This window comes from Carcharodon carcharias, chromosome 4, assembly GCF_017639515.1.
Source record: "Carcharodon carcharias isolate sCarCar2 chromosome 4, sCarCar2.pri, whole genome shotgun sequence".
Taxonomy (NCBI): domain Eukaryota; kingdom Metazoa; phylum Chordata; class Chondrichthyes; order Lamniformes; family Lamnidae; genus Carcharodon; species Carcharodon carcharias.
This window is the reverse complement of record NC_054470.1, coordinates 159,528,535-159,543,891: the sequence shown is the minus strand read 5'-3', so window position 1 is coordinate 159,543,891 and position 15,357 is coordinate 159,528,535. Positions and strand designations below refer to the sequence as shown.

The 15,357-nt window shown below is 40.6% G+C and overlaps 1 protein-coding gene across 2 annotated transcripts in view; it reads right to left on the bottom strand.

Moving 5' to 3' along the window:
- The window catches only part of iqgap2 (IQ motif containing GTPase activating protein 2), a 393,779-nt gene that overhangs the window by 234,283 nt on the left and 144,139 nt on the right, over positions 1-15,357 (bottom strand). For both annotated transcript variants that reach the window (XM_041185732.1, XM_041185733.1), the window contains exon 3: positions 5,358-5,514. In XM_041185732.1, coding sequence (XP_041041666.1) covers positions 5,358-5,514 — 157 coding nt within the window. The remainder of the gene's footprint in view (positions 1-5,357; positions 5,515-15,357) is intronic.

Sequence of the window (15,357 nt, the reverse complement as noted above, 5' to 3'; positions counted from 1 at the left end):
CAAAAATCAGAAATACTTTAAGGCCATTTTTTCCCCCAGAGAACTGTCAAACACAGATCCTCACAAGGCTTTTAACAAGCAAGTACCTGTACCAACAAACATCAGCCAAAACCTAAATTACGCACATCGCAAAACTAGAACAGACTGCATCAGTTGTATTACAAACACTTAGATGTGGCAGGGACCATGTGAAACCCTGGAGTAGTATTCTCAGGAGGATTCCCACAAAGGGATATGACAATTATTGTATCCAGATGAAAAATTATAGAATGTCTTTAACAAATATAAAATAAATTCCTGTAATGTAAATTTCTTCGTAGTGTACAAGACGGCAAAGAGATAGAATTTGCTGACTTTTCACTTTGCAGACCTGGCACCAGCCCAGATCGACAGGATTAGAGCTACCCCTCAACCAAGGATCTTACATAGTTTATATGTGAATTATTTGAACCCAATTGGGTTGGTTAGCACCAGCACACAGAACAAAATTGATAGTCACATGAAGCAGACTGTAAGAAGGGCGTGTGTAGCAGAACTATCCTTCTGAATAAAGCACATCATCAGGGCAGCAGACAAGCAGTTGTGTTTTCTTTTAAAACAAAGCATATAATTTTTCATCTCACTACTATAATTGCCAAAGTTAGTACAACAAACAAATAAATGGCAGTGGAAAACCAGGCCCCTCAATCCAGCCACAATTTCTAAATTGCAGCACATGATCCAATCTCCGCAGTGGGTGGTAAACTCTGAATTGAAAACTGCAGGGCCTTATGCTTAGGAGACAGAATTGTAATGGACAGAAAGAGGCCACACTGCCCACCATGGGTGGATGGGCTCTTTTACAGGGCTAAGTATTTATCCAATTCCCTATGAAAGTTACGAGTGAATCTGCTTCCACCACCATTTAAGGCAATTATTCCACATCACAAATACTTGTTGCATAAAATTATGTTCATCGTACCTTTGGTTCTTTTGCCAATTGTCTTAAATCCCTATCCTCTTGTAATTAATCCTTCTGCCACTGGTAATAGTTTATCCTTTTTTATGCTTATAAAACCATTCAGGACTTTGAACACCTCTTATCAAATCACCTCTTAATCTTCTCTGTTCCGAGAACAAAAAACTGAATTTCTCCAGTGTCCCCAATAAGTGAAGTCCTCAACACTGGTAACATTTTGGCAAATTTCTTCCGCACTCACTCAAATGAATTAACATTCTTCCTACAGTGTGATAGCCAGTATTGAACGCGATACTCCAACAGGATCTAATTAGTTTTATAAAGATAGCTCCAACTTTTGGCCGATAAATTGTTGACTACATTTGCCTACATGACAATGACTGCACTTCAGAAATAGATCATTAAGCAATGAAGCTCAAGTCACCCTGAGGACCCGAAACACTATTGACAATGCTACTCTGAACAAGAGCGCCAGATGCTTGGGAAGAAAGGCCTACAATTGCCTCACTTTGTGTCTTTTCCCGTGAAAATACCTGGCTCTCAACCAACATAGGCTTACGACTCATCACCTCTGAGCTCTTCAATTTGTTGTTCGAATGTTCAATGATACTGAATGCACTTTACAAATTGGTTGCTATGATTCATACATTACAGGCTAGACTTCAAGTTAATTCATTGGCAGTAAAGTGTTTTGGAATGTCCTGGGGTCATGAAGGATACTATATAAGTCTTTCTTTCACTAATAGCAATTAGCTCTCATATTGAAGGTAAACTTTTAAAAGAACCTTCCCCTCCTCCCTCTCCCCACCATAATTGATTACTGTAGCCACCAAGGGGTCTCATTCTCACCACATCACCATCCTCCCCCTTTTCCCTTCACTGCACAAGCCTGAAAATACATGCATATAATAAACTGGAATCAGATATCGTGCGTACGCTATTGATAAATGGTACCTTTTGCGGACACGTTCCACTGAAGACTGTTCTGCCCCCAGTTACACTAAGATGAAATGTGCCATTGTTTGCATGGGACAAAACACCTTCAGCACAAGGGCAAGCATAAAGAGAACACAAATGTTAACATAGTGATGTAATTCTATGCTCAAAAGGCAGTATGACCTTATCAGAAATTTTATTTTATTCCTTCATGGGATGGGAACAATGCTCTCAAGGCCAGCATTGACTGTCTATCCCTACTTGTCCTTGAGAAGGTGATAATGAGCCAGTTACTTGAACCACTGCAATCTACCTGGAGAAGTACACTCTCAGTGCTGTTAGGTTGGGTGTTCCATGTTTTTGGCCATGTAAACAAATAGCTTGGAGGGGAGCTTGCAGGTGGTGATGTCCCCATGCATTTTGGAGGGGCACTTGCACGTGATGGAGTCCATATGGATCTGCTGCCCTTGTTCTTCTTGATGGTAAAGATTATGAATTTGAAACAACTGTCAAATGAGGCTTGGTGAGTTGCTCTATATTTTTTTTTTAATTCATTCACGGGATGGGGGTGCTGCTGGCCAGGCCAGCATTTATTACATATCCCTAGTTGCCCCCCAAGTTCAGAGGGCATTCCTGTGGGTCTGGAGTCACATGTAGGCCAGACCAGGTAAGGACGGCAGATTTCCTTTCCTAAAGCACATTAGTGAACAAGATGGGTTTTTACAACAACCGACAATGGTTTCATGGTCATCGTTAGATTTTTAATTCCAGATTTTTAAAAATTGAATTCAAATTTCTCTATTTACCATGGCAGGATGTGAACCCAGGTCCCCAGAGCATTAAGATAAAAGCAAAATACTGCGGATGCTGGAAATCTCGAAACGCTTACTGTATTCCTCTCTGCAGATGCTGTCAGGCCTGACGTGTTTTTCCAACTATTTTTGTTTTCGTTCCCTAGAGCATTACTCTGGGTCTCTGGATTACTAGTCCAGCGACAACACCATTATGCCATCACTTTCTCTGTATGGTACACACTGCTGCCACTGTGCTTTGGTGGCGGAGGCAGTGAATGTTTAAGGTGGTGGATGGGATGCCGATCAAATGGGCTGCATTGTCCTGGATGGTGTCGCATTTCACATATTGTTGGAGCCGCACTCATCCAGGCAAGTGGGGAGTATTCCATCACATTCCTGACCTGTGCCTTGTAGATGGTGGACAGGCTTTGGGAAGTCAGGTGGTGAGTTACTTGCAGCAGAATTCCCAGTCTCTGATCTGCTCTTGTGTAGCCACAATATTTATATGGCTGGTCCAGTTCAGTTTCTGGTCAATTGTAAATCCCAGGATGTTGATAGTGGGAGATTCACCAATGATGACACCATTGAATAGCAAGGGGAGATGGTCATTGCCTTGCACTTATGTCGCATGGATGTTACTTGCCATTTATCAGCCCAAGCCTGAGTGTCAATCAGGTTGTGCTGCCTGTGGACACTGCCTGCTTTTAGATTTACATATTCTTCTTCACTTCTTCCATTAAAATCAGTGCAACAGAATGATTTACTTGGGTGTCAAAAGTCACCAATACAATGTCCGAAGCATGACATTAATGTCCATTTATACATCATTCTATAATCCTTAATAACTACCCCTTCCCCAACTCAAGACCAGAACACTTGAATGAGGTAAGAATAAAAAACAAAGCTTTCTTACTAAGCTGGTTAAACTGAATAAACCAGTACCAGCCAACTGTTTCAAAGGTTAACCTTTGTTTTTTGTGAACATTACCCTCAAGAAGAAGTTGTCTGAAGCCTCAAGAAAACTGTACTTTGAAACAGATTACTCATTGTACTGGAAAACAGCTCAGCATGATCATTAGCCTGCCAGCAACAGTCACCTAATTCAAAGTGGCACTGGACCTTAAATGGGTACGGTTTTTGTGAAACATGTGCAGCAAGGCTTTTTTTCTTGTTTGCAAACACAACATAAATTTTACTGAAACAGATCACTTGATATTGCAAGGAAATTTCTTTCTCCCAGAAAAAAGCATGTCCTTCATAAAATGCAGGGTGATAACACCTCAGTCCTTAGAGAAAAAAAAAGCAAGCAGCACCGAAACTTGAAGATGGCAGGTTTTAACCTGTAAGTCAAGCATTGCAAATACAGAGATGACCAGGAAATTGGCAATGAGTTTCAATACAAGCATCAGTTCTACTTGATGCAAGTGCAAGTATAACAAAGGGTTACACTTCAGAGCTTGAAGAAAAGCAAAGCTGAAGATGAATTGCATTAAAATACACTTTGAATTACAATGACCTGAATGGCAAAGGTAAATGTACTATACGAGCAAAACCAATCAAGACATTGTCAAGGTTGACTCTGTCTGGAAATAATTTTCAACTATATCACTGAAGGACCGCTCCAAGGGGTGGGTGGTTTGGAAGGGAAAGATGGGACAAGGAGGAAAGAAACACAATTCAGGCAAGGTTGCCACTTCTTGTCACTATTAACGGCCAGTACTAAAAGCCGCATTTATGTGGGCACCTGGAAAGGGCAGGATTGGGTTTCACTGGTCAAGCAGTCTGTCAAACCTCCCCATTAAAGAATGGCCACTTCCTGAGACATTGAAAGGTTAAGAGTACTCATGGAGCCATGCCCAAGAACACATCGCTACCTTCGGGTGATGGGAGGAACAAATTCTAGTGGATGTAAGAAATGGATTCTTAAATGAGGTTTGGAGAGGTGCTGGCACCTAAAATTATTTCACAAAGTAAGCTGCTACCTTCAGGAGAGGAAGGCTAAGGCAAAGTTAAAAGGTTGTAATAAGCCACTGGTTCTCAAACGTTTGTGGTTGACGGGCCCATTTTAATACTATATAACACAAAAATGCTGCATGTATTTTTAATATTGCTTTTAAGAAAGCAGGTATGCACTTACAGGTATCAGCGAAATGGGTGTGCCCACTTCTTGCTGCAGAGTCTGGCTTGGCAGGAGCATGGAGAGAACAGGAGCCCAAAAAGGGCAGGATCCCAGAGAGAGTAGGAGGGAAGCAGAGGGAGAGCAGGAACCCAGAGAGAGCCTGAGCACAGCAAAAGCACTAGGGAAGCAGAGGGAAAACAGAAGCATAGTGGGAGCAGAACACAAGGAAAGCATGAACGCTGAGAGGGCAAGAGCACGGGGGAGCAGAGCACAGAGACAGTAGTAGAGTAGAGGAGTAGGGTAGATCAGGAGCACAGTGGGGACACCTCTGTATACCACACACTTGCTTAGCTTTTAACCACAGCACCACGGGCGAGTGCCCAGGTTGTCCACGCGTAAAGCCACTGCACCACAGACCCCATGGAAAGGCCCTGGTTTGAAAACCGCAGTTATGAGCCATGGCAAAACAACAGTTGGTCAGATGTGTTGCGGCATAGAGGTCTACCATTTAAGTTTATCAATACACCGTAACGACAAACTATTTAGGTACCTTGAATCTTGTTTGTTCAATGTCATAGATCTTTCTGTCAGACACCAATTTAGGAGCAAAGAACTTTGCAAGTTTCAGAAGATAGACTCCATTTCTCAGTCCTTCTTCAAGCTCCGTGGTAGGGGGTAATTCTTCATGTAGACAGGCTTCCATCCATCTAAAATAATTAAAATTACAATTAACGATAAAAACTTGCAGGTATTTAAAAATTCTATCAAACATTCCATTCAGGTTTCTTCAATATTCATACTACATTAACGTTCCAAAACTTCATTATACATAATACTTATTTTCTCTTCATTGTCCATAGATCATAGATGTCTATAGATTTTGTCAAAGTCCTTACTAAGCAATGGCAGCAGGGTAATACCTCAAAAGTGTAAGGTTGGACATTGTAAATTTTCACACTGCTCAGTTCCTAGTCTGAGCTTCACTAAACAGGGACTTGCTATGAAAAGGGATTGGATAGGATCAGGAAAATCAGGCACCTCGATTGGCACCTGCTAGTTTTCATCTCTGTGCATTGTACTTCAATAAGCTTAGTTTTTGACCGTATCACCCCTCTATTTTAAAATTATGGGCAGGATTTTCCACTCAGCATGTGGGCGCGCACCTAACATGCCCAACCGTGAAATAGTACGTAATATTTTGGTTGGCGGGTGCACATGAGAGTCAGCAGCACGCCCCACCGACAATTAAGGCCATTAATCAATTGAGTGCTATTTTTCGCTGCCCATCCAAACTTACAGTTGGCGGGTGGGCGAATCGGTCAGGCGGCCTTTGAATATTTTGTTAGGAAACCTCATCCACGGGCAGGGTGAGATTTCCGACATCAATTTAAAAAAAAAATGTTTTCACATAATGTTTATTATGTTTCTGTTCATGTGAATGAGTCCTATGCGGGGACATTTTTTTCCGATCTTCGAAGTCTTTAATTTTGATTTTAAAATTCTTCAGCTCCCTGCCTTCAGGGAGCTTACAGTGACGACTCCCCACACATGCGTAGACTTGCACTCGCCCTCCTCCTGTCCCCACCCCAGTAGCACTGAGCTTCTCAGGTGCCTTTCACACTGGCTGGCCGTTAATTGGCCAGCCAGCGTGAAATTGCGGTCGTGGGTCGATCATGGGCAGAGGGCCGTTTCCCAGCTGCTCCTGGGCCCGCCTGCCCGATGACCCGAAAATCTTGCCCTATGATTCTATATTTTTTCTTTTACCTTTATGTTATTGATCTACTTGATCATTCCTTACCCAGATCAAAGATGAAATAATTACAACTTTTCTCCACTGCTTATAATATACTGATTCTGAAAAAAGTACGGTAACTTTCACCAAATCCCATTCATCGATCACCCCTACACTGCGTTAGCTTCTGGTCCACCAATGCACTGATATTAAAATTCACATCCTTTTGTTCAAATACTTTCCAAGCCTCAGCTATCCTCATTTCTGTAATCATCTCCAGCCCTACAGCCCCTTAACAGCACCACAATCATCCAACTCATCCACAGTGGTGTTAGGGCGGGAGTTCCAAGATTTTGACCCAGTTGCTGTGAAGAAATGGCAATATATTTCCAAGTCAATTTGGTGTTAGGCTTGGAAGGGAACTTGCAGGTGGTGGTGTTCCCATGCATCTGCTGCCCTGGTCCTTCTAGGTGGTAGAGGTCGTGTATTTGGAAGGTGCTGTCAAAGGTGCCTTGGTGAGTTGTTGCAGTGCATCCTGTAGAGGGTACACACTGCTGCTGCTGTGCGTCGGTGGAGGAGGGAGTGAAAGTTTAAGATGGTGGATAAAGTGCCTCAAAATACTGCCATATGAATGTAAGGACTTCTTGTTGAACGCACTGTTTAAATGCATTCTAGAAAGGTCTCCCTGTTTTACAATAGGGCTGTTCTGACAATCTAGCTCTGGATAGATCAACATTTCCTATTATTTCAACATGTATACTCTTCAATTTCAATTAGATGATTCTGCTTTCCATTTTTCTAGAAAATACTAAATTGCATCTCAATGCATCACAGGGCCTGAATTATTACACATTGAGGTGAAGTTAAAGGGAGGTTTTCTAAATTCGATGTTTTCAAATATCTTTGTAAATTGAGTTACTTCTAAATCAGTATTCCGCTAGGAAATGCGCTTTTGGCCACATTTATTTTCTCCACAAGATTAAATACAATAATTAGTATAATACCCGAGCCATAAGTTGTAATTTGCCAGTGTTAGATCTTCAGGGAATCAGCTGAATTTGTGCATTACACACTTAAAATACAAACAAAATGATATGTTATCGCAAAACAAGGGTAAATGAAATTATCAGCTGGTGAATGCTTTCAATGACCAACAAGAATCAATCATGTACAAATGAACATCTGCTGCAGTAATACCTGTGGGACACAAATCAGAGCTCAGCAATTTCTTAGTTTAAAATTGCCATATTGTGAATTCAAGTTTAGCCTCTGAGTTTCAGTTCAAGGAATGGGATGGAGAAGAGTTGGGTTTGAACTCAAGAGTTGAGTTCAAATCACAGTACCGAAATTCCAATAATATTCCCTTTTCGCACCCCAATATATGACATTAGAGGGCTATCTCCATGATAAAGTACTCAGAACTAAAAGTACTGAAAGGAGATGGGGCACACACATGGACAATGACGTCAGCGTGCAGAAGTACATAGTGATCATCCCACTCCTGAAAAACTAGAAAAGCTGGTAAGAAAACATCAAAGAGAAATTAGAAATGGATAATCAGGGAAATCAAGTTACCAAGTGGCATTTAAATAGTTATGGCCTATGAATTATTTCCAGTTTCAATAACTACTTTATGTCAAAAAAGTTATGCGGATTAGTTTGTTTTGCAGAATTGATTTTCCAGTGCTTGCTGCCTGTTAAATTTCAATTCTACCAGAAGATGTCAGTATGCAGAAACTAGGGTTGTAACCAGTCAAATAGGTTAATCAGTGATTATAATTCAGTAAGGATCCGGTTATCTACACCACAATGGACATATAAAAGAATGGCTAGGCTCAGGGTCACCGTCTCAGTCAGCAATCCAGCTGATTAGTCAGCAGGCCCTGCCTACTCAGCAATTGTATTCAGCCTTTTTTCTCTCAGCTTCTGTTAACAAGTCCATAAGGTGTTACAGCAGTGAACCTATTCATGTTGACTAAGGTCAGCTGTTCTGTGGATTGAAAAGGCAGATTTATCCAACCAGTAAATCAGAGGCTCATAACAGTAGTTAAACACAGATTCCAGAGTGCACCGTAACTTCACACTATCGAAAGGAATTTAACAGAGCAAACTGCATTTTGTTTTACTGTTACTTTTTATTGCTTTATAAGTATTCAACAGATGTAAAGCTTTCAGAATATGATTTCATGTTAGAGAATATGACGCCTCACTATACTGATTACACTGCCTTACACCCAGTTACTGTGGCTGCAGTGTTCAGAAATTCTCTAAATCGGTCTTTCTGACACAGGTTTTTTGAAGGAAGTTTAGCATACTGAAAAGATAAATGGCCCATTTGTTGTACAGCATAATCATGTTGCTAGAAGGCTGAAATAAGCTGTGGATTTGTGAACTAATCTTTATAGTTGTCAAAAGCTCAAGCATCAAATAAGAATGTTAGAAGAATATTTTAGCATTGTAAATGTTTTAATAGGGTGCAGGCAAAACTGGCAAGGCCAGCATTTGTTGCCCATCCCTAATTACCCTCAAGAAGATGATGATGAGCCACCTTTTTGGACCACTACAGTCCATCCATTGTAGATACACACAGTGCTGTTAGGGAGGAAGTTCCAGAATTTTCATCCAGCAGTGAAGGAATAGCAGCAATGTAGTTCAAATTCAGAATGGTTTGAGGCTTGATAGGCAATTTCCAAGTGATGGTGTCCCCATGCATTTACTGCTTTTGTCTTTCTAGGTGGTAGAGATCACTGGTTTGGAAGGTGCTATCAGAGGAGGTTTGGTAAGTTGCTGCAGTGCATCTGCTGTTACTGTGTGTCAGTGGTGGAAGGAGTGAATGTTTAAGGTGCCAATCAAGTGGGCTGCTTTGTCCTAGAAAGTGTCAAGCTTCTTAAGTGTTATTGGAGCTGCAATCATTCAGGCAAGTGGAGTATTCCATCATGGTCCTGACTTGTGTCTTGTAGATGTTCGACAGAGTTTGGGGAGACAGGAGGCAAGTTACTCTCTGCAGAATTCCAAGCTCTCGATCTGTTCTTGCAGCCATAGTATTTATGTGGCTGGTCCAGTTCAGTTTCCTGTCAATGCTAAGTCCCAGAATATCGACAGTGGGGCTGTGGGTAATACCATTGAATATCAAGGGAAGATGGTTAGATTCTCTCTTGTTGGAGATGGTCATTGCCTAACACTTGCATGGCACAAGGCAACAGCTCACCACCACCTTCTCAAGAGCAATTAGGGATGGGCAATAAATGCCAGCGACACCCACACCCCATGAATGAATAAAATAAATGTTAGATGCCACATATCAGTCCAAGCCCGAATGTTGTCCAGGTCAATTATCTTTATTATATAACTTGTGAGTCATTATCCAGGATACATCATACACATCCCACTGTTCATTGACAAACAGGTCACTATATTTAATCCAGAAAATTATGGAATGGTTACAGCACAGAAGGAGGCCATCAAGCCCATTCCAGCTCTTTCTGTAGGAGCAATTTTGCTGGTCTACTGCCCGTCCCTTCCTCCGTAGTAAATTCTTTCCATTCAGGCGCTTATCAAATTCCCTTTTGAAAACCAATCTCCCTCCACCATCCGTTCTTAGCTGCAGGAAACGCTTTGGTGATCTAAGCTGAGTCCACGATCAATCACTGCTCACACTCCGACTCAGTTATCAAAAGCACTTAGTCATTTTTTCCTCAGGAAAATCAGAGGATTTTTAGGTACTAGAGACGTTTGGCACTTCTAGCAGCTGTCATCCCGATTCTAACTGAGCCACAAGTGATCTTGGGTCATATTTGTATTTCCATTACCAATTGTATATAAATACAGGTGACTAACGTTGCTAACGCACACACTGAAAGCTGCCCACATTTGAGCAGCACTCACCACCTCTAATAGGTTGAGCTCTCCCTGCTCAGTATGACTATACATTTTCCAGCCATTGGCATACAAAGTTCTAATCTTCTTTGTGAACAGCATATCAGCCTAACCATTCGACTACAGTTCTCCATAAGCATTACTAAGTTAATAGTATACAACAAGGAGAGGCTCTTATCTCAGATTTCCCGCTCCTTGAAACTCATTAAGAGTGATGCAGTCTGGGAGTCAACATCCACTGTTGCATCTGGTCAAGCTACAGCTATGCCTTTATCAGCATCCTTCCTGAATGGAGGAGGCACTTGCCCAATCTTTGTGCAGCCATTTATGTCCAGAATGGCAGAGATACCATTTGTAGTTATCGGTCAAGTTCTGCTTTTTGCAGCAGATTCAAAACTTGCAACTATACAAAAAGAGACAGATGATGCCCATTAAACAAAATTTGGTTCGCATTTTTATGTAAACACCGACCTCCTGAGACATCCAAATCATATATCCACTTGTCGGATGTGTCGTACAATGTTTTAGTCAACCATGATGCTGGAATTGGCACAACCCAGCTGCATTAGATGCTTGATCACTGGCTTTCATTAATGGCAACACTCAGCATATGTGAGGATGGGACAAACAGAGGCCCATTCCCATCTGTTCTAAGTCACTGACGAGGTGCACAGCCTTAGCCAACTTTGCGCGCACCGAACTAAAAGAGCTGAGGGCCACTAGAGTGTTCTCTTCTGCCGACAACAGCTCTTTACATTACATTAATGACTGCACTTTGTTGGCTCTACAGCTTTGGAACATTCTGAGCTTTTGAAATACGCTATATAAATGCAATTCTTTCTTTAAGCATATGCACAGAGGGAAAATTTCAACTCATCTTTGACCCACTTTTCCAATCTTAATCAACTACAAACCAAGGAAATAGATTTACAAATGCCATTCAACAAATAACTATTAAACAAGTATTTATAGTATTTGGGGTTATAATTACCCCTTTTGAATTATTACCTCTTTTGCATTTACAGATGTGCTGCAGACATGGGGATTTCATTTGCTGATGCAGTTATCCACACTTAGACTTTGGTCCTAGCAATATCCCTCCATGTACCCAAATCACCAGCTACAGGATGCTGGAAAGGCATATTGGGCCTAGACAGGCTTTCAATTTTCTCCAATCATTCAGCTCTTGCACCTATGTCTGAATAAAGACTACAATAAGATCTAGAGACAATTGGTTATGGCAGGGCTGAGCTGAACATCTGTAGGTTGGTAAACTGGTGAACAAGTATCACTTGACTATAAATGGTGCTTTCCAATACATTATTGGGACTGGGAATATTGCTAATTGGATCTTGTTAGATTTATCCTGTCTTTTTGTAGATAGAACATACCTGGCTATTCTTCTAACAGATACCAGTGTTGCAGCTGTACTGAAACTGCTTGGCTAACTCTGGTGCACAAGCCTTCAGCACTTTTGACTGAATACAAACTTTAGCCTCGCTGGCAGTGCTCTACATTGGACTGGTAATCCAGAGACCCAGGGTAACGGTCTGGGGACCCAGATTCGAATCCCACCACAGCAGATGATGTAAATTGTATTCAATAAATATCTGGAATTAAAACTCTAATGATGACCATGAAACCATTGTCGACTGTCATAAAAACCCACCTGCTGTCCCTACATGTGACTCCAGACCCACAGAAATGTGGTTGACTCTTAAAAATGCCCTCTGAACAAGGGCAATTAGGGATGGGCAATAAATGCTGGCCTAGCCAGCGACGCTCACATCCCACGAACGAATAAAAAATGAATTAAACTAGACATTATTCAACAATTGTATGTTAGTCTGAGAAGGAAATTGAGCCTTGTGCTGTTGACAATGTGATTTCTCTCTTCACTAAAGAAATAAGCCACTATTAGTTTAGAAAACCTGGTTAATTTTGTCATCCCCTGATGTAAACCATGTTTGTATATATTCACTAGAGCTTCACCATTACAGCATATGTTTAGAAATTTAAGCTTGTTTAGGAAAATTAAGATATAACCTTTTATTCTGTGGGGATGTCCTATTGCAGGCTCCTCACGTGTGCTTTGTGATGGTACCAAAATGTGAGCACTTGGCACACATTATGGAAACAGGCTAGCAGGTGCACATGTTGTGAAAGTGTGGAAAATGTCAGGCATGTTTTTACTTTGATGAATACACAATTTGGACAGTTAACCGGTTGCTTGCTAAAGTCTGTTATTTATAGTTTATAATGGAGGAAGTTCAAAATACTGCAATTATTGGAATTATAAATCTTATATCTGTCTCTACTAATAGTTTGTGGTTTATGTTAAAAACAGTACATTAGAGGGTACTTATCTGGTTTTAAAAGTTTAAGTATGCTATTGCAATGATGTACAAGTTTTGGTTTTGTGTGTATACGTATTACTATTGTTGGTACACAAGGTGACCTTCTTGAAGCAGCCTATGTGTGCTAGTTAATATTTAATCATCAAGATATTGTTTGGCTGCTGCACACATGCGGACTTCAGCACTTCAAAGGGTATATAACTCCATGCTGTATTTTTAACCTTTGTGCCTAACTATAGAATTCTTGGCATATGGCTTCCAAATGTACAGCAGAAATGACTTCCTGAAAGTCTTGTATTGTTGATGGACCTTAAAGATGTTATGCAAACTTTCTGATTTTCTGTTTAAATTGCACAGAAATACAGTTTTCAGGAATAATGGTAGCAGCGTGAGGGAAGAATGCTACAGAGGTGAATTTCTAACTCCAAGTAACTCTTTGCCCAAATAGCCCATGTGAGGTTATTAGGTGTCTTTACAGGCTATTGAATGAAATGCAGTTTAATTCTGCCCTCACCCTACGTACTACCTTACAAGACTCATGGAGTGCGATTACAAAATGGGAACCATGGCTAATTTCAAATTTGCCCCGGTTATCCTGAACCTAGCAGGACTGGAGAGCTGAGTGACTTTTTTTTTTAAAGAAGTTCAGCTCACTATTCTAGTTTGGGGAATGGAGTTTACAAAAAAAAAATGCACTGCATTTCAATACCACTTTGGGGTTCTGGGGGAAACTTTACTTTTTTATACTTTTTGTTGAATAATCTTGAATCTAACTTCACTGAATCTTACTTTGGGTTCAGTTACACAGATCTGCATCAATACTTTCCAATACACATGGAAAAGATTTGTTTTTTCCCCTGGCTTAATACATAATCCATCCACTGCTATTTTTGTTTTAGGAACACAGGAACATTTAGCCCTTTTAGACTGTTCCACTATTCAATGAAATCATAGCTGATATATGCGATCCAACTTCATATCTTTTAATACTTTTGGCCAAACAATCTATTAAATTTTGTTTTAAAAATAACAATTGACAGAAGTGATGCCAAACCTGTATAAGATGCTTGTATTGTGTCCAATTCTAGGTACTACATTTTAGGAAGGATGTGAAGGCTTCAGAGAAGGTGCAGGGAGGGAGAGATGGTGGTGTAATGGTAATATCACTCTACTAGTAATCCAGAGGCCCAGGCTAATGCTCCAGGGGCATGGGTTCAAATCCCACCATGGCAGTTTAGTGGAATTTGGAATTGAAAGCTAATCACAAAACTATTGATTGCTGTTCTTACTCAGGACCACAGCGCTCTCTGAAACAAATGCTGACCTAGCCAGTGAACACATTCATCCCATGAATGAATAATTCATAAGAATGGTTGCATGGATGAGGGACTTCACATACAGGGATAGATTGGAGAAGGTGGGGTTACTCTCCTTGGAGAAGAAGGTTGAGAGGAAATTTGGTTGAGATGCTCAAAATTATGAGGGGTCTAGACAAGAAGGTCAAAAACTAGAGGACACCCATTTGCAGTGATTGGCAAAAGAACCAATACTGGTATGAGGAAAGCTTTACTTAGCTAGTAGTAAAGATTTGGAATGCACTGCCTGAGAGCATGGTGGAGACAGATTCCATACTGACCTTCAATAGGGAATTGGATAAGCATCATGAAAAAACAAACTGGTGGGCTTTGGGGCAAGGGCTGGGGAGTGGGACTACCAGAGGCCTGACATGAACACGAACATTGAATGGTCTTCATTGGTGCTGTAACAATTTAATGATTCTCAATCTATCAATATCTCTTTGTAATTATACCTTCTTATTTGCAACTTATGATACCACTTATCTTTGTGTTTTCGGCAAACTTGGATAAAATGAAAAATATTTCAGGTCGCAACATGGATCTTTGCGGTACACCACTAGGTGCATCCTATCAATTAGAGTACCTGTCCATTATGCCTGCTCTCCATCTCCTAATGCTCAGCCAATTTCCCAACCAGGTTAATAATTTGCCTTCAATTCCATTAAGTTCAACTTAAGCTAAAAGTTTCTCATATTTTTTGGTTTTGGTAGTGAGATGAAGAATCAAGGCAAATGTTTAAGGAGTTTGGAAGCCGTAGAACATCAGCTGACCTTATGAAGCTCCTCAAGCAACATTTACTGGCTATTATCCTCCAAAACATACTTCATTATTGTCACTTTAAATAACCAAAATGGTTATGACTTCAGTCCTTCTGTGTGCTGCACACATTACATACTGTTGCTGCCAGAAAAAGAATGAATGGCTTGTTCTGTGATTTAATGTGCAAGATGGCTGACAGTTAATGGAACTATATTGAACAGAACACAGATAAAGTTGCATTTTGGAATTTTTATAAGACTTTGATCCCTTTCAGACTGGAATAACCTTGAATGTGACCATTTAAGGTTTATTGATAACAACAGTCAGACTCTAAGATGAAATGTAGATCCTTTTAACTAGCAGGATATGTGCACTCATCTTAACAATCATCCACGGTACAAACAATTAGTTCGCTTGGAACAGAAATGAAAAAGTAAAATGAATAACATCTTTATCATAATTCGGAAA